The sequence below is a fragment of the Oryx dammah genome, unplaced genomic scaffold, assembly GCF_014754425.2.
Source record: "Oryx dammah isolate SB20612 unplaced genomic scaffold, SCBI_Odam_1.1 HiC_scaffold_24, whole genome shotgun sequence".
Classification (NCBI taxonomy): Eukaryota; Metazoa; Chordata; class Mammalia; order Artiodactyla; family Bovidae; genus Oryx; species Oryx dammah.
In genome coordinates, this window is record NW_024070208.1 from 12,032,341 (window position 1) to 12,052,887 (window position 20,547).

Sequence of the window (20,547 nt, forward strand, 5' to 3'; positions counted from 1 at the left end):
CATTCAGTTCAGATCAGTTCAGTTCAGTCGCTCAGTTGTGCCCGACTCTTTGCGACCCATGAATCGCAGCACGCCAGGCCTCCCTGTTCATCACCATCTCTCGGAGTTCACCCAGACCCATGTCCATCACGTCCGTGATGCCATCCAGCCATCTCATCCTCTGTCGTCCCCTTCTCCTCCTGCCCCCAATCCCTCCCAGCATCAGAGTCTTTTCCAATGAGTCAACTCTTCGCATGAGGTGGCCAAAGTACTGGAGCTTCAGCTTTAGCATCATTCCTTCCAAAGAACTCCCAGGGCTGATCTCCTTCAGAATGGACTCGTTGGATCTCCTTGCAGTCCAAGGGACTCTCAAGAGTCTTCTCCAAAACCACAGCTCAAAAGCATCAATTCTTCAGTGCTCAGCCTTCTTCACGGTCCAACTCTCACATCCATACATGACCACAGGAAAAACCATAGCCTTGACTAGATGGACCTTAGTTGGCAAAGTAATGTCTCTGCTTTTGAATATACTATCTAGATTGGTCATAACTTTTCTTCCAAGGAGTAAGCGTCTTTTAATTTCATGGCTGCGATCACCATCTGCAGTGATTTTGGAGCCCCCCAAAATAAAGTCTGACACTGTTTCCACTGTTTCCCCATCTATTTCCCATGAAGTGATGGGACCAGATGCCATGATCTTCGTTTTCTGAATGTTGAGCTTTAAGCCAACTTTTTCACTCTCCTCTTTCACTTTCATCAAGAGGCTTTTTAGCTCTTCACTTTCTGCCATAAGGGTGGTGTCATCTGCATATCTGAGGTTATTGATATTTCTCCCAGCAATCTTGATTCCAGCTTGTGTTTCTTCCAGTCCAGCGTTTCTCATGATGTACTCTGCATAGAAGTTAAATAAGCAGGGTGACAGTATACAGCCTTGACGGACTCCTTTTCCTATTTGGAACCAGTCTGTTGTTCCATGTCCAGTACTAACTGTTGCTTCCTGACCTGCATACAGATTTCTCAAGAGGCAGGTTAGGTGGCCTGGTATTCCCATCTCTTTCAGAATTTTCCACAGTTTATTGTGATCCACACAGTCAAAGGCTTTGGCATAGTCAATAAAGCAGAAATAGGTGTTTTTCTGGAACTCTCTTGCCTTTTCCATGATCCAGCAGATGTTGGCAATTTGATCTTTGGTTCCTCTGCCTTTTCTAAAACCAGCTTGAACATCAGGGAGTTCACGGTTCACGTATTGCTGAAGCCTGGCTTGGAGAATTTTGAGCATTACTTTACTAGCATGTGACATGAGTGCAATTGTGCAGTAGTTTGAGCATTCTTTTGCATTTTCTTTCTTTGGAATTGGAATGAAAACTGACCTTTTCCAGTCCTTTGGCCAATGCTGAGTTTTCCAAATTTGCTGGCATATTGAGTGCAGCACTTTCACAGCATCATCTTTCAGGATTTGAAACAGCTCAACTGGAATTCTATCACCTCCACTAGCTTTGTTCATAGTGATGCTTTCTAAGGCCCACTTGACTTCACATTCCAAGATGTCTGGCTCTAGATTAGTGATCACATCATCATGATTATCTTGGTCGTGAAGATCTTTTTTGTATAGTTCTTCCGTGTATTCTTGCCACCTCTTCTTAATATCTTCTGCTTCTGTTAGGTCCACACCATTTCTGTCCTTTATCGAGCCCATCTTTGCATGAAATGTTCCCTTGGTATCCCTAATTTTCTTGAAGAGATCTCTAGTCTTTCCCATTCTGTTGTTTTCCTCTATTTCTTTGCATTGATCCCTGAAGAAGGCATTCTTATCTCTTCTTGCTATTCTCTGGAACTCTGCATTCAGATGCTTATATCTTTCCGTTTCTCCTTTGCTTTTCACCTCTCTTCTTTCCACAGCTATTTGTAAGGCCTCCCCAGACAGCCATTTTGCTTTTTTGCATTTCTTTTCCATGGGGATGGTCTTGATCCCTGTCTCCTGTACAATGTCATGAACCTCAGTCCATTGTTCATCAGGCACTCTATATCAGATGTAGACCCTTAAATCTATTTCTCACTTCCACTGTATAATCATAAGGGATTTGATTTAGGTCATACCTGAATGGTCTAGCGGTTTTCCCTACTTTCTTCAATTCGAGTCTGAATTTGGCAATAAGGAGTTCATGATCTGAGCCACAGTCAGCTCCCAGTCTTGTTTTTGTTGACTGTATAGAGCTTCTCCATCTTTGGCTGCAAAGAATATCATCAATCTGATTTCGGTATTGACCATCTGGTGATGTCCATGTGTAGAGTCTTCTCTTGTGTTGTTGGAAGAGGGTGTTTGCTATGACCAGTGCATTTTCTTGGCAAAACTCTATTAGTCTTTGCCCTGCTTCATTCTGCATTCCAAGGCCAAATTTGCCTGTTACTCCAGGTGTTTCTTGACTTCCTACTTTTGCATTCCAGTCCCCTATAATGAAAAGGACATCTTTTTTGGGTGTTACTTCTAAAAGATCTTGTAGGTCTTCATAAAACCGTTCAACCTCCGTTTCTTCAGCATTACTGGTTGGGGCATAGACTTGGATAACTGTGATATTGAATGGTTTGCCTTGGAGACGAACAGAGATCATTCTGTCGTTTTTGAGATTGCATCCAAGTACTGCAGTTCGGACTCTTTTGTTGACCATGATGGCTACTCCATTTCTTCTGAGGGATTCCTGCCCGCAGTAGTAGATAATGGTCATCTGAGTTAAATTCACCCATTCCAGTCCATTTTAGTTCACTGATTCCTAGAATGTCGACGTTCACCCTTGCCATCTCTTGTTTGACCACTTCCAATTTGCCGTGATTCATGGACCTGACATTCCAGGTTCCTATGCAATATTGCTCTTTACAGCATCAGATCTTGCTTCTATCACCAGTCACATCTACAGCTGGGTATTGTTTTTGCTTTGGCTCCATCCCTTCATTCTTTCTGGAGTTATTTCTCCCCTGATCTCCAGGAGCATATTGGGCACCTAATGACCTGGGGAGTTCCTCTTTTGGTATCCTATCATTTTGCCTTTTCATACTGTTCATGGGGTTCTCAAGGCAAGAATACTGAAGTGGCTTGCCATTCCCTTCTCCAGTGGACCACATTCTGTCAGACCTCTCACCATGACCCACCCATCTTAGGTGGCCCCACATGGCCTGGCTTAGTTTCATTGAGTTAGACAAGGCTGTGGTCCTAGTGTGATTAGATTGACTAGTTTTCTGTGAGTATGGTTTCAGTGTGTCAGCCCTCTGATGCCCTCTTGCAACACCTACCATCTTACTTTGGTTTCTCTTACTTTGGGCGTGGGGTATCTCCTCATAGCTGCTCCAGCAAAGCACAGCTGCTGCTCCTTACCTTGGACGAGGGGTATCTCCTTACCGCCACCATTCTTGACCTTCAACGTGGAATGCTTATTTCATATTTTTAAGAGCAAAGGGAATATAAATTCTAACATTGCCCCACGTTCCAGTGGATGGTCTTGAACCCCTGGTATGTGCTCCCCACTTTAAAAAGGGCTTTGTATTAACGTCACAGAGAAAGGAAACAACATCTGCTTGTGAAGGAAAAGGAGAAGGAAGGGTCTAAGAAATTTTCCTGGAAGAAAAGAGTTTGATTAAGAAAAGGTAAGACTTGATAGAGAAAGGCATTCCAGGCTATAAGAGCTGCAAGTGGCAAGTTACAGAGTCATGACTATGCACGCGAAACTTAGGAACCATAAGCTGTTCATATGGCTTAAGCCTAAGTATGTGGGAAAGAAAGACTGGAAGTAAGATTAGTAAGACAGATGGGCTCAAATGAAGGACTGTGGACTGATGTTACTGGCAGTGGGAGTCACTGAAGGGTTCTGAGCAGGAGAATAAATGATCAGCTTTATTGGCTGAAACAGTACGAGGCTTGGGAAAGACAGATTGGAGGCTGAGCTTTGAAGCAGGAGCCTACCGCAAAAGTCCAGGCAAGAGAAGATAGGGAAGGATTTACGGCCCCAGAGGATTGAACTGAAAGGACATGTCACAATTCTAGAAGAAGCTATTGCAACAGTCCAGGTATGGCAGTGACCGTGAGGAAGGAAAATATTTGGGAGACTTGGGAAAATGTAGACGTGATTTTGTAATAACTCGCTGTCAAGATAAAGGACAGGGAAAGATAAAAGGAACACCGATTACAGATCAAGTGACTAGATACAGGATTCCATAAGCTGAGAGAGGAAACCTCCATTCTTTCCTTTATCAGTCATACAGTCAACACTGCTTTATTGACACCTACCATGACTAGGATATAGAAAAGGGGCTGGAGGATATTTGTAAAGGAAAACTTGGTATGAGGAGATGGCCAATTTGGATTAGAAATGCTCCAGAGATACCAATGTGGATATTTTAGGAAGAAAAATGCAAATCTAAAGCTAAGAAGACAGGAAGCGGCAGAAGATTTATGGAGAGAAGACAATACAGATTTACAGAGAAGAGATTTCATTTTAACTGAGTCCCTACCTCACACCAAGTACTGACTGACCTAGACACATAGGACATATGTCACTTAATCCCTCCAACAATCCTATGATGAAATTTGGGCTCACAGAAGTAACCCAAACTCATGTTTCCTTTTAAAAATTTGAGGCTTCTGTTTTGTTTTAGCCTCATTTTATAATAAATAGTTTATACTTTTTGACTCCATGCATTGCTAAAAACTGTGTCTTACAACAGACGGGCACTGCTGACTATGTAGCACCACTGTCATCTCATCAGTTGCCAACAGAAACCAGCAAATACCTATAAGTAAAAGTGTTCAAGTGATGCAGCAGAATTTAAGTCCTTGGTGGAAAATGATATTCAATTATATACAACTTATAAGCCTCTTGAGGAAAGTGGAAGAGGAGAGTGAAAAAGTTGGCTTAAAGCTCAACATTCAGAAAACGAAGATCATGGCATCTGGTCCCATCACTTCATGGAAAATAGATGGCGAAACAGTGTCAGACTTTATTTTGGGGGGCTCCAAAATCACTGCAGATGGTGATCGCAGCCATGAAATTAAAAGACGCTTACTCCTTGGAAGGAAAGTTATGACCAATCTAGATAGTATATTCAAAAGCAGAGACATTACTTTGCTGACTAAGGTCCGTTTAGTCAAGGCTATGGTTTTTCCTGCGGTCATGTATGGATGTGAGAGTTGGACTGTGAAGAAGGCTGAGTGCTGAAGAATTGATGCGTTTGAACTGTGGTTTTGGAGAAGACTCTTGAGAGTCCCTTGGACTGCAAGGAGATCCAACCAGTCCATTCTGAAGGAGATCAACCCTGGGATTTCTTTGGAAGGAATGATGCTAAAGCTGAAGCTCCAGTACTTTGGCCACCTCATGCGAAGAGTTGACTCATTGGAAAAGACTCTGATGCTGGGAGGGATTGGGGGCAGGAGGAGAAGGGGACGACCGAGGATGAGATGGCTGGATGGCATCACGGACTTGATGGACGTGAGTCTGAGTGAACTCCGGGAGATGGTGATGAACAGGGAGGCCTGGCGTGCTGCGATTCATGGGGTTGCAAAGAGTCGGACATGACTGAGTGACTGAACTGAACTATACCGTTACCACTGAGAGTTGGTAAAAAGAAAATCACATTTAGGATGTGATGGGTGTAACAGCAAAGATGCTTTGTTAGTATATTGCAGAGTTCCTAGTGCTATCCTCGCTTTATTCAGTTTCACTAAGCTACAGGCTCAGCTCTGCTCAGTTCCTTGATTTCCTATTCTAAACAGGAAATGAGATACGCAACTTACTGATCTTGCTCAGAGAAGTTATAAATCTACTAAGTCTCATCTACTTCTGCCTCTGTCCCCTTGATTACCTGACTATCACATCAACCTTCCCACTGGTACTGGTATCCTTACTCCTGAAAAACCTATTCCTCCTGGGTCAGATTCAAGCTAGGTCTGGTATCTTCTGCTATTGGCTGGAGTCCTATTCAATACTATCAACAGTCCAAGTTCTCAGAAGCCCCGAGTTATTATAAATATTAATCACTTATGGATCCATCATAGAGTAGGTCAATTCAAGCACTGAATCTCCAAGAGACAAAGCTGCTAAAATGTTAGAATGTCTTGCTGTAAATTCCAACACAAAAGATAGTTTTTGCTTCCAAATTTATCCATTTACTAATTATCACATTACCCTATAGATATTTGTATATCATCTGGAACAAGGAGACCAAACCAGTTAATAGTAAAGGAAATAAACCCTGAATATGCATTGGAAGGACTGATGCTGAAGCTGAAGCTCCAATACTTTGGCCACTGATGCAAAGAGCTGACTCACTGGAAAAGACCCTGATGCTGGGAAAGACTGAGGCCAAGCGGAGAAGCGGGTGACAGAGGATGAGATGGTTGGACAGCATCGTTGTCTTGATGGACACGAATCTGAGCAAACTGTGGGAGATAGTGAAGGACAGGGTGCTACAGTTCATGGGGTTGCAAAGAGTCGGACACGACTTAGCAACTGAACAACAGACAAAAGTATCGGTATTTTTCAGTTTATTGAATTATTTGTTTATTGCATATCTTCTCTTTACCACTAGAAAGAAAGCTTCATGAAAGCAATGACTTTGACTTCTTGTTCATTACTGTATTTCTCAAGCCCTAGAATATGACCTCAACATGACCTCAGTAAAGGTCTCTGGTAGTAGATGCTGGTAGTGTCCTACCCAGATCTCCTTTGCCACCAAAGGCACTCACTCCACAGCTACTGCAGCATTGACTTCTAAAAGCTCACAGCGGCACGCTCATTCAAAAAACTGTTTGCCACTAATGGGGAGTTCTTTGTCCAGAACTGCCTGAGTAGCTAGAGGTTCTCCTTCATTCTTCTCCTAAAGAGCAGCCTTTAACTAATGCCTCACAGATATGGCAGTAAAAAAAGGCTGGCCCTCTGCTTCCAGGTGGGATAACCGAGTAGTTGCATTCATGCTCCAGAGCTTCCTGTGAAGAGGCTGAGATGAGACTTCATCTAAACCCACCTCTTCTCCCCAGCCTTTTTATCCTGACTCTTTTACTTCCCCAAAAGTTGCACCGAAAAGCTCTGCCTCTAAAATTACTTACACAAACACTTTCATCCCTGGCTCTTCTAGAGTACCTGAATTCGGTATTTGTTGACTATTTGGATGCATAAATCAATAAAGTCAGAGGAAATAAAGAAATAATTCTAGATTTTCCAGCAATGCTCTTATCTCTTTTTGCACAAAACATTACAGATATATCTCCCTGAAGAGAAACAGTTAACAGAGTTGTGAGCTGAGAGACCCCATTAGGACACAAATCTACTTGCTTAATTTAAGCACCTCACCCCTCTCCTTCTGCTCATGTTGTCACTGCTGCCATCAACTGAAGAGTCTGGCTACAACAATATCTGTCTCACTTACAAGGGACGACACTTTATAAAGCTCAACAAGAAAACCATTTTAGATCTTAACAAATTAAAAAATGGTTGGGAAGTATATGGCACCGGCCCAAGACACTTCATTACTCTGTTGGCTTACCCAAGGATGCTGCTGGGGGAAACCTGCAGGCGATGCTGACTGGAGAGGTCCAGAGAGAGGAGAGCGGGTGTAAGCGCTTGGGATATGATGTTAAGTATGTTAAGATAATCTCATATTGAAACAATTGTAATATTGTTTATTTTTATTACAACTAAGGACTAAAAATTTTAAAAAATCACTCCCCCTAATGGAGTATCAATGATTTTTACCATAGAGGGACTCAGACAGTAAAGAAGATGACTACAGCACAGAAGACCTGGGTTCGATCCATGGGTAGGGAAGATCCCCTGAAGAAGGGAATGGCTACTCACTCCAGTATTCTGGCCTGGAAAATTCCATCGACAGAGGAGCCTGGTGGGCTACAGTCCATGGGGGTCACAAAGAGTCAGACACAACTGAACGACTAATACTTCAGCATGAAATAATTATTTTCTTAATATGAATTTTGCTTTATAAGTTAAAAACACACACACACACATACAAAGGACTGGAAGGTTATAAACTAAACTGACAACAGTGATTGACTTGAGGAGGGAAGATGAGATTGGCATGGTTGTTAAAGGTGGCTTTAGCTATTATTAGTGTTTTCTTTCTACAGAAAGAAGAGTAGAGTCAAATTGAAGAAATATTCATAGTTGTTAAATATGAGCAACAAGTTTGGCTATGTTATGTGCTATACATTTGTATTTACATTTTTTTGATTTTTTAAGTTTTTCTCAGACTAAAAAAAATTACACAACACTTGAAAAGAATGTAGCTATTTTCTAGTGGCAAGGGATTTAACAAAACTAAGAAAAAATACACACTGCATCAGTGGTTCTCAAGCTTATTCAGCTTGTGACTTAGGAAATAAAACTCCAGCTTGTTCCTAGTCCTTTCTTCCAAGACAGTCTAGAGCAAACTGCTTGCTAGGATCTACAGCTGAGGGCTGGTCTGCAGCTCTGATTCACCCATCTCTATAATCTACTGTAACAACTGTTTGGTGGATGCACCCAGAGAACTGAAGCAGTGTCTGCCTGGCAGGAGCGTCATGTAAAAGATCACAGGCACTGATCTAGTTTACGTTTTTATGAATTACCTGGGTGACAGGAGAGAAAACAGAGCTGTTAAGTTTACTGATGATACCTCTTAGGGATCATCAATCCTAAAGGAAACAAACCCTGATCCTGGGAAAGATTAAGGGCAAGAGGAGAAGGGAGTGACAGAGGATGAGATGCTTGGATGGCATCATAGACTCAAAAGACATGAATCACCACTTAACTAACGAGTAAGCAACAACCGCTCAGGGAAGATGTGTTAAGAAATAAAGTAAGTTTAATAGTCTGGAGAACAGTGAAGGAAACAGAAAATGAAATTGATAAGGATATTACTATTGGGGAAAAAAAATGGGAAAATATGGAATAAGTGGCCAAAGGAAAGACTCTGGGATCAGGCTGGGCAAGGATTAGGAATGTGAAGTTAGAATTTTAAAAAATCAAGCTATTATATCTATAATGAAGTAAAAGCATGTAAGAACTGCTTGGCCAACAGTTTAAACACATGGCTAGTACTCTGGTGAGGTACTTACTGACGTGCTACCATCACTAAAATAATGTTTAATCAGAGAGATAAAGTCAAGAAACATCACAGTACAGTGGACAGAGCATAAGGCTGAAGCCAGAATATATGAAGCCAGCTGTGTGACCTCAGACAAGTGTTTCACCTCTGCGCTTCTGTACACATCTGCAGAAAAAGAGGCGGTAATGGTGCTGATCTCAGACAGTTGTGAGCAAAAATGAGTTACAATTTGAAAACAGTGTAGAACAGAGTAGTTAATATGTACTTTTTTATGAAAAAGCAAACATAATATAGGAATTTAAATGGATTTGGAGTAAAAAATTATTATAGATCTAAAGATCCACATGTAAAAATGAGAGGTACTGGCATACTTCATTCTGTAAAAAAGGAGGGGGCAGTAGAAGACATTCTTAGGGGGAAAACTATTAACTGCTGATAAAAATGTGTCTGAAATAGCCTTTTCCAGTTAGTAATGGGGAAGATGAGACAGAAGGACTATCCTAGCACCTCTGACATCAGACATGTTTCCAGTTCTCTAGTCTTTTTATCAGTGCTAAGAAGGTCTTGATGGCTCAATCATAATTTTTTCCATGAGACTTCAAAAAAAGCTTTTTGTTTTTCTATTTCTTCCCGATATATCTACTTGCCCTCTGGGACTTCGTGAATTTTAAAATTTATACTGTCACATTCAGTTTTCTTCAGACGGAGGAAAGCCTGATACACTGAATTATGTGGTGCTTTTTAAAGCATGTCATCATTCATTCTAGGATATTCGATGTGGAGAAGGTTGATGCTACAGTTTTACAATTCATTTTATCTCATTTGATTTCATGAAGAAAAAGTACACAAAAATATGAAAGGGGAAAAACAAGAGTTTTAACAACAACCATCTCCAATGTGATGCAGTATCCCCTCTTACCCATTTTTCTTTTATCCCCTCAGCCTACATATAGCTATCAATCAAAAATTAGCCAGTTAAACCTGTTTCAATAGGTCATTGCCAGTATGTTTGTTTGACCTCAACAATTTGATCTGCACGACTGCAATCACCTCCTCATGTTCTCTGTGATTAAATCTCATCTAACTCTGATCTACTCACAGACTGTGGTCCTAATGACCTTTCTTGCTTTAACTCCATCACATTGCATTCAGGATAAAATCCAACCTCAGCAAGGCCCATGAAGTCCCCACAAAGTTCCATGTCTTCCTCTTGGCATCAGCTTTAGCATCTACACACATATGTGCCACACTACCCAAGCTGCCTCTCACTTCCTATTTTTAGACAGCTTGTTTTCAATATGTGCCATATATATATGGCATAGGCCATCAACCATAATGACTTGTTCAGTGTTCTGCACTTAGAAGACTACTACTTATCCCTGAAGACTCAGTTTGAGTGTCACCTTCTCCAGACCCTTTCCACCAAATCACATGCATATACTCAGAGGACTGGGTACCTCTCTTCAAGGGTCTCACAGAACTTATGTATGTTTCTTTCTTGGCTTCTATACAACACTGTATCTTAAATGCTGGTGTACTGCCGCCCACTGACGGGCAAGCAAGGACATCTAGTCAATATCAATATTATCATCTATACAGTCAGCCCTCCACACCCATAGGTTCTACATTTGAGGACTCAACCGACTGTGGATTGAAAACATTTGGGAAAAGAAACTCAAAGTCCCAGAAAGCAAAAACTTGAATTGGCTGTGATCCAGCTACTATATATATGTAGCATTTATATTGCATTTATAACTATTTATAGAGCATTTACACTGCATTAGGTATTATAAGTAATCTAGAGATGTTTTCAAGTATATGGGAGGATATATGTAGGCTATATGCAAATAATATGCCACATATAAGGTACCTGAGCATCCCTGGATTTGGGTGTCCAGGGGAGTCCTGGAATCGATCCCCTACAGATACTAAGAACATCTGTACATCATCAGTACCCTAAACAGCCCCTGGCAAACAACAGGAATCTAATAAATAAAAATCAGGTGAAATGAATTAATATATAATAAATAAACCAGACTCCTGCCTTTAAAAAATTCCCTATCTAGCTAGGGAGACATGACTGGGGAAAGGAGGAGGTGGAAATAAGATACAGAAATTAACTACAATGCCATTTGGAGTGAGAGAAAGTGGGGTACACGGCAAGAAACTATTATTTATGAGTTAGCCTAAGTATCTAGGTGCCTAAAATGTACAGATATTATGGTTGGTCCTTTTCATATTGCCTTAATTTTCACAACCATCTTGAAGGGTATTATTTCAATTTATTAGATAAGCAAATAAGGACTCAAGGAGTTCAAGACCACACAAAGTTAATGGTAAAGACATAATTTTATATTTAAAACCCATATTCTTTCTACCATAATGGTATAAACTCAGTTTTATGGAGTTTCAGAGGAGGGGAAATTTACACCCAGAAAGACAAATCAGAGAAGTTCCATGTAGAACTAACAGTGGACCAAATCTTGAAGGATTCTATGAGAAACAGAGCACATTTTAGAGGGAGGAATAAAGACCGGCATGGATACAAGTTCAAAACAAGGTCAGTAGGACAGAGAATAGTCCAGTCTGGAATAAGCTGAGCATACACTGGGAAAATCTCACAGAAGAGAAAATTGGGACTTCCCTGGTGGACCTGAGCACTCTATATTTACAATGGACACCAATACTAGAAAAATAAACAATTACTTAGGTCATGCTAATGATTGGACCTGTGCCATCATCTCCATATATGAAGGGTAGCAGATTAAAAAAATAATCTGGTAACATATTTCAAAATTAAGGTAATTCTCATTTTAATTTTAATACAAAAGTGTACTTTTATCCAAGGAAGAAATATAGCTACAGAAATTGCCATATCAAGTTAATTTAATGTCAAATTATCATAACAGTGTGAAAAAAGAAGTAAATAAATGCACTTCACAAATGTGAGTCATGTAGTCTCCTCTTTTCTGAAATATGTACCATAAAAGTCATTACACGCATTAATCCTTAAAGTTATCTAAATCATACTCTTAGGGCAATCTTCATTTTAACAAAAAGTATGAATTGCCTAGCTTGCTCATTTTATGAGATCTGATCTTAAAACATAGATGGCCATCCTCAAAAGTATACCGGTTATAAGTTTTATTCATGCATGTTTGGTGATGGTTTTACTTATCAAGATATGTTTTTAATGACTCATAACTAATTTTGTTGGAATGACATCCATAAACTAAATTGAGTGTGACTGATTATTTAGATGGTAACATCACAAATCCATTAAAAGGAACCTAAAATAAACAGAGTTAATGACCTTAAGTAAGTCACCCATAGATCAGAGAAGTTCTGAACATTTTTTTCAACTGCTATTTTTTTTAAAAACATATGTTTCTCTAATGACAATTTCATCAGATTAAGTTGTATGGTAAATATAGCCATTAAGTTGTACATAATAGAGAAGAAAACTTTTCATGTTGAAAAGCCTTTCAAAATATATATTTTAAACAGAAATTGAGAGTTTTTACTTCCAACTTTACATAATAAATTAAATATCAAATACTGACAAACAGAGGTATCCCAATGCCTATTGAAGTGGATATTATATTTGTAATACTATCATCAATCAATGATACAGCAATGAGGGCTATAGCAAAAATAATAAAAATCCATCTGAAAATTTTACTACATTTTGAAGTTAGACTTTTTCTTCAAATGTATCCATATATTTATGTAGCCAAAATCAGAAATACCATGGGATATAATCAACATGCAATTCTTCACTATTATCTGTTATTTCTCAATGGAAGTACAGGAGATATTCTAGGCAGAAAGTAAAGCATGGTACAGTCAGCCCTCTGTATCCACAGTTTCTGCATCAATCAACCTCGAACTGAAAATATCTGGGACAACAAAAAATGCCAGAAGTTCCAAAAAGCAAAACGTGAATTTGTCATGTGGCAACGATTCACACTGCATTTATACTGTATTTACAGTTTACATAGCATTTACATTGTATTGGCTTCCCTGGTGGCTCAGATGGTAAAGAGTCTGCCTGCAGAGCAGGAACCCAGGTTCAATCCCTGGGTCGGGAAGATCCCCTGGAGAAGGAAATAACAACCCACTCCAGTATTCTTGCCTGGAAAATCCCATGGATGGAGGGGCCTGGCGGGCTACAGTCCATGGGGTCACCAAGAGTTGGACACGACTGAGCAACTTCACTCACTTACATTGTATTAGGTATTACAAGTAATCTAAAGATGATTTAAAGTGCACAAGTTATATGCAAATGCTGCACCATTTTATATAAGAGACTTGAGTGAGCATCTGTGGGTGTTAGCACCCACGGGGTCCTGAAATCAATCTACTAAAAATAATGGGGGGCGACCTTATCTCTAATCTTCTAAACTTTCTACAGCACCCTGAATACTGTCTTCTTCTTTCCTATTTAAAGATACTAGAATACAGATCTGAAAGATGACCCTGTCCACTTCTATTCAACAGAGATGAGAAAACTGAGACTCAAAAAGAGACTCCAAGATAGATAGTTTCAAACACATATATAAAGGTTAAACATCAATTATTTAATCACTCATATAAAAAAGTTTACAAATAAGCAGCAAATTAAATCCAAAGAAGACAAAAAGGAAGGGTATAATAAAACCGGACGTTATTGAAATAGAAAAGAAACACACAAAAGAGAGACTTGACAGTGCCAAAACCTGGCTGCTTAAACAGACCAAAAACACTGGCAAAAACTGACCGTGAAAAAAAGGGGGCAAATAACCAACACTAGGAGTAAAAATGATATCATTACTGGGCCAAAGGACATCAAAATATCATAAAGCAACATTATAAACAAGTTTATGCCAATAACTAGATGACAGGAATAATTCCTAGAAAAATAAGATCTATTAAAACATCTTACAACTATTTAAGACAATGAATTATAAGCAAAAGGCCTATTTACAATGAATGTGATGGTGACATAGACTCGGGAATAATCACTAAGTATGTTATGTTTCTTTGCTTCCTTTTTTGCTTACTGTCAGAATTAATTGAGCTAGCTCAGCCTAACATATCTTTCTTTAAAAATATTTTAATGTCCAATATACAGAAATTTAAAAACTGCCCCACCATTCAAAAGGAATCTCACATAAAGTGACTTCTGTGTTTCTGGACATATTTTTAAGGGCACCACTAAACAGTCTGGGCTAAACACAATACAACCAAAATGAAACAGATAAAACAGCACAAACTCTCCTAAGAATGAATAACTGCAATGCTCACTGTATCATCCTTAAAATGTAAAATACGAGTCTTGCTTTGTGTCTTGTGGCTCAAAAAGTGGAACTACGATATGTTACAAATGAAAGTTATTTAGGCAAAAACTAGCAAACTAGTTCAACATTTAGATTCTTTCATTATTTTCCCCAAACTTGGTCCATGTAGGAAGAAAAAACTGGTGAAAAGGCTTAAAGGTGAGAGAAATACGGAGCTAATTTTTTAGATTCAGTGCAACATAAAAGATTGAAATAATAACAAATACGAACAGTATTACAGCTCCTTAAAATATGACTGTTTTTTATTTCTTTCTATATCTGGAAAACACCTAGTCTTCTCATCTTGACATAGTAAATTAAAAAAAAAGAATATAAGGCATAATTCATATAAAGAAGAACTATGAGAACATATAAAAGTAGGCAAAAAGTTTTCCAAAGCTATGTAAGTGAGGTATAAAACTTAGGAATTGAGATGACCTACCTAGTCATCCCAGTTAAAATTATTAAATTAAAATTTGCTCAAATTTTGTTAAATTTATTCCTAAATGTTTTGTGCCTTATAATAGTATCTAAATACTTTAATTTTCCCATTGTCCATTGCTTTTATATAAAAATACAACTGATTCTGTAGTTTGACCTTGTATCCTGTGACCTTGCTTAAGTTACTTACTAGCTGTGATAGTTTTTTCTTAGAATTTTCTATGTACATAATCATGCTGTCTCTAAATAAAGAAAATTTAAAGTCTTCTACTTAATGATATGTGCCATTTATTATTTTTTCTTGCCTTATTGCACTGGCGAAGACCTCTAGCACAATGATGAACAATGAATATTCTTGTCTTTTCCCCAATCTTGGGAGGAAGGTATTCAGTTTTTTTTTTTTTTTAAACCAGTAAATACAAGTTAGTTATAGGTTTTTCACTGATGCCTCTTAACAGGTTGAGGAAGTTTCCAGATATCTGTAATTTGCGGTAACATTTTATCATGACTGAACATTGCATTTTACCAAATATTTTTTGTTTGTTGGCTTTTTTTCAGGGGGGCAGAGGCAATGACTGAAATGATTATATGGCTTTTCCTTTATGCTGTAAATAGAGTGGTTTACATTATTTGATTTCAAATGTTAAACCAACCTTACATTCCTGGGATTAAAATCCATTTGGTTATGATGTATTATCCTTTTTACATATTGTTGAATTTGATTTAATATTTGTTAAGAATTTTTCTATCTACGTTCACAGAGAATACTGAACTGTAATTCTCTTATATTATACAGGTTTGCTGGTAAAAAAAAATACTCTTTGTTCATCTAAGAATGTCTATATTTCTAATGTTTTGCCAGATATAATAATGTCTATTAACTTTTTATTCTTCTTTTGGCCATTGAAAAACAACCATTTCACTGAACTGTGGTTACTCATGACAAGTCAGTAGTCATTTTTATGATTTCCCCCCATATATAATATGCCTTATTTATTTATTTTGCAGGCAGTTTTAAAGATTTCCTCTTTCAATTTTAAACAATTTGATTACAACATACTTTGCTGTGGTTTCCTGCTTATCTTGCTTGAGGTTCATTGAGCTTCCTGGATTGGTGATTTAAAGCTTTTCACAAAATTTGGGAATTTTTCCATCAGTACATCTTCAAATAATATTCTGCCCTGGTCTTTGTTCCCCATCTTTTCTTTTTTTGAGATTTTAATTGCCCATATGTGTGTGGTGTTGGAGAAGACTCTTGAGAGTCCCTTGGACTGCAAGGAGATCCAACCAGTCCATCCTAAGGGAGATCAGTCCTGGGTGTTCATTGGAAGGACTGATGCTGAAGCTGAAACTCCAATACTTTGGCCACCTCATGCGAAGAACTGACTCATTTGAAAAGACCCTGATGCTGGGAGGGATCGGGGGCAGGAGGAGAAGGGGATGACAGAGGATGAGGTGGCTGGATGGCATCACCGACTCAGTGGACATGAGTCTGAGTGAACTCCGGGAGTTGGTAATGGACAGGGAGGCCTGGTGTGCTGTGATTCATGGGGTCACAAAGAGTCAGACACGACTAAGCGACTGAACTGAACTGAGACTGCATTTTTAAGGTTGCTATTTCTGTACTGAGAATTCCTAATTATTCCCTCATTATGTTGATTCCCCCTGTACATGCTTGAACATATTTAAGGCAACTGTTTTACAGTCCTTGTCTGCTAACTCAATCATCTGTCATTTTGGGGTCTATTTCTATTGACCAATTTTCCTGCTTATTTGTATGTCTAGTAGTAGTCTATCAAATGCTTGATACTGTAAATGCTCTGTTGATAAATGTTTTGATTTTGTAGTCTTCTTTCATTCAATGGTAAGTTTGTTCAGCTAAGCAGCTAATTTACTTCTGAATCGGCTTAATTGTTTCCAATACATATTCTCCCCAACATCTAACCCTTTCATTTTATTTTTTATTTATTTATTTTTTTTAACCCTTTCATTTTAAAAATCATTTTGTATGAGAAAAACTTAAAAAATAGTGTTAAGTAACAAACATCCTTGCTTTTTTTCCCAAGAGTTATTTTTAAATTTATTAAGGGAAGCATAGAGTCGCTTTTACTCTAGGGACAGATTTATCCTACTTTTTTTTTTCCATTATATTTATTTTTTTAATTTAAATTTATTTATTTTAATTGGAGGCTAATTACTTTACAATATTGTATTGGTTTTGCCATACATCAACATGAATCTGCCACAGGTGTACACATGTTCCCAATCCTGAAGCCCCCTCCCACCTCCCTCCCCATACCATCCCTCTGGGTCATCCCAGTGCACCAGCCCCAAGCATCGTATATCCTGCATTGAACCTGGACTGGCGATTCATTTATTATATGATATTATACATGTTTCAATGCCATTCTCCCAAATCATCCCACCCTCTCCCTCTCCCACAGAGTCCAAAAGACTGTTCTATACATCTGTGTCTCTCTTGCTGTCTCGCATACAGGGTTATCGTTACCATCTTTCTAAATTCCATATATATGTGTTAGTATACTGTATTGGTGTATAAAACACATTCTTAAGGGGAGTATTCTGGAGGACTACAATCATTTATATGTGGGTTTACAGTAGTTTATTAGCTTGTGTGGACATTTCATTTTTGGCTTTAGATAGTGAAATCTTAGAGGCATTGTTTTAAATCTGAAAAGTTTTCACTTAATGATGTCATATTTTATTAATTCTAGGATACTCATATTTTTACATTTTACATTTTAACATGACTGAAATTGAGATATATCTTATGGTTGCTAATGGCTTCCAATCATTGTAGTCCTGAATTGACATCTTTTTCCTCCAGAGATGTTTGCTTCTGTCAGTCACATGGGCTTACTACCAACCCAGTACCACTTTTTTTTTCCCAAGATCTTAGTTTTTTATTTTATTTTATTATTATTACTATTTTTTTTTTTTACTTTACAATATTGTATTGGCTTTGCCATACATCAACAGGAATCCGCCACTTCTAAAGCATAGATTTCACAGGATACGTCTTTGAATCCCAGGAGTAAGTTTAATGAAGGCTCTTAACCATGTGGGAGCGCTGGTAATTGTTTGGCTCACCAGTCTCCAGTGGTTGTTCCTTCACCAGTGTCTGTGAGTCATGTGGCGCTAGTGGTAAAGAATCTGCCTGCCAGTGAAGGAGACATAAGAGACCCAGGTTTGACCCCTGATTCGGGAAGATCCCCTGGAGGAGGGCATGGCAACCCACTCCTTTATTGTTGCCTGGATAAGCCCATGGACAGAGGAGCCTGGTGGGCTACAGTCCATGGAGTCACAAAGACTCAACACTACTGAAGCGACTTAGCGCACACACATGCACTGTGGTAGGACCAATCTGGTACCAGTAACTTCATCACAACCAGAGGTGTAAATGCCAAGAAGGAGTTTTTGACAATCACTCGGCCCTGGTGGCTCAGACGGTAAAGCGTCTGCTTGCCGTGCGGGAGACCCGGGTTCGATCCCTGGGTTGGGAAGATCCGCTGGAGAAGGAAATGGCAACCCACTCTAGTAATCTTGCCTGGAAAATTCCATGGACTGAGGAGCCTGGTAGGCTACAGTCCATGGGGTCGCAAAGAGTCGGACACGACTGAGCAACTTCACTTTCACAGCTTTACTCTGGTACTCTTCTCTTTCTTCTTTGGTCCACTAACTTTACCTTCTTTTCTCCTACATTTTTCTCTCAAAATCACATCACTATCTAATAAAAGGACTCAAAACAAAAATCAATTCTTATAACTCAATCCAGGATTATTTCCACTACACACTATTTTTGTTAATCTCCTGGGATTAAAACAATAACAATTCAATCTAGTTTTAATTTGCTTATTACTTGGCATACTCCTGAATTTTTTTCTCTCTCCTTTGGTGGATCTGCTGCATATTTTTTATTTTAGAAAGATTAAGAACAAGTTCATTAATAAAGCTAAAAACAATCCATGTTGAGAAAATCTATCTGATTAAAAGCTATCCCTGGACCAGCAAACCACACAAAACTAAATAATCCGTAAAGTGTTTTCCAAGAAGGCAAGAGTAACAATTTACTTCTTCATATTTTTGAATTCCTTATCTCACACCTGAGATTCACATAGTTTACTGTTTCTCCTTGTGAGCTATGTTAAGTTCCTGTTAGAGAGTGAGCTTAGTCTCTACATTCTTTTCTTCTAATTTAAGAGCCTTTATCTTGATGAAAACTACTCCCTGAATGCAATGTTCATCACTTTGTCCACAAAATATCTATTAATTCATGTTTATAAAGCATTAGTCACTCTAAAAATAAATTTTGCATGGTTTTATTACCTTTTAAGAAGAGGAGAGATAAGGGCAGAAGGAAAAGAAATAAACTGGTATATTAAAAATGGGCTTTTAAGAAAGTATTTTTAAATTGTACTAGGAGCAAAATAAATGATTAGACCAGATCTTATGAGGCTGTGGGTTTTATCCTCTTACCTGTGCAGCTGGATATATTCTCGGGGTCTGTTGAGCAGGTGAAGGAATCTATCAACAATCTTGTTTTTTCCCACACCCTGTAATTACACAGAAAGCATTAAACAAAAAAGAAACTTGTCTGGAGGTAAAACAAACCAGAATAATCTCCTACTGATAATCTGTCCTAGTTTATTGTTAATGCAAACCAAACTGGTAAACATATACACCACATCTTTTATGACATAGTTTTTTTTTTTAACTGACTTCTAAATATACTAGCTCTAAGTTCTTATTTAAAAGGAAATTCAAAATTATTTTTAGCCTTCTGCAACTTGCTTTTTTATTTTCTGCTCTTTAATTTTACACTGAGGTATAAATATTAGAGCCAGAATATTATCTATTTCAGATTTAAAGAATGGCAGCAAAGGAAATCAAGTAAGAGTAAAAACAAAGACTTTTTTAACCCACTCTTCAGAATTGTGGTTTTTAGTTATATAAAGATAAATACAATACTGTACTTCTTTTGCTTTAATTAAACACTAATTTCCTCTCCTTTTATCCTACTTTAAGACCCTGGAAACCTGAAATTATAATCAGGGTTTATTAATAAGTCTCAACTATATCTTCTCTTCTTAGAAATACCCTCATTTTCTCAGAATATACTGACACCAAGGTTGCTGTCCTTTCGCAGATGACAAGCTGTTAAAAATGGAATCCACTCCCATGCCATTGCTCCATTTCAAAGTTTTCACTTAGAGGTGGACCACTCTATTAATGGGATGTAAAACTTCTAAAAAGTGGGTTGGGTGGGAAGAGTAGAAGTGGTTTTAAAATCTGCGTTTTGTAACATATGTTGTAGCAATAAAAGTACCTTTATTGATTTCTTACACCGTCCACAGTCAAAGCTATATAGGCTTTAAATGGCATGTTGCAATAAACACAAAATTTTAAATAAATAAGTTCGGACAAACAAAATGGGTGTTAATTATATCAGCTCTGTTCAATTCAAGAAACCTAGAGAGAAACAAATATCATAAATGCATTGTACTGTCAGAAACACAAAGGGTTTCTTAAAAGAACAAGTCATGAAAAACCACTGTGGGGAGCTCATGCTCCCTCCCTGCTTCCAAGATCAGATTCCCCCTCACTCTTTCAAATTCCTCCTGAGCAATTTCAGGAGCTTGTTGTGGTTGTGTTATACTGGTCGCTCAGTCGTGACTGACTCTCTGTGACCCCAAGGACGGTAGCC

The 20,547-nt window shown here is 38.4% G+C and overlaps 1 protein-coding gene across 1 annotated transcript in view; it reads right to left on the reverse strand.

Moving 5' to 3' along the window:
• Positions 1-20,547, reverse strand: part of VWA8 (von Willebrand factor A domain containing 8) — a 380,884-nt gene that overhangs the window by 206,859 nt on the left and 153,478 nt on the right. Inside the window, exon 21 of the mRNA XM_040267183.1 lies at positions 19,320-19,396. Coding sequence (XP_040123117.1) covers positions 19,320-19,396 — 77 coding nt within the window. The remainder of the gene's footprint in view (positions 1-19,319; positions 19,397-20,547) is intronic.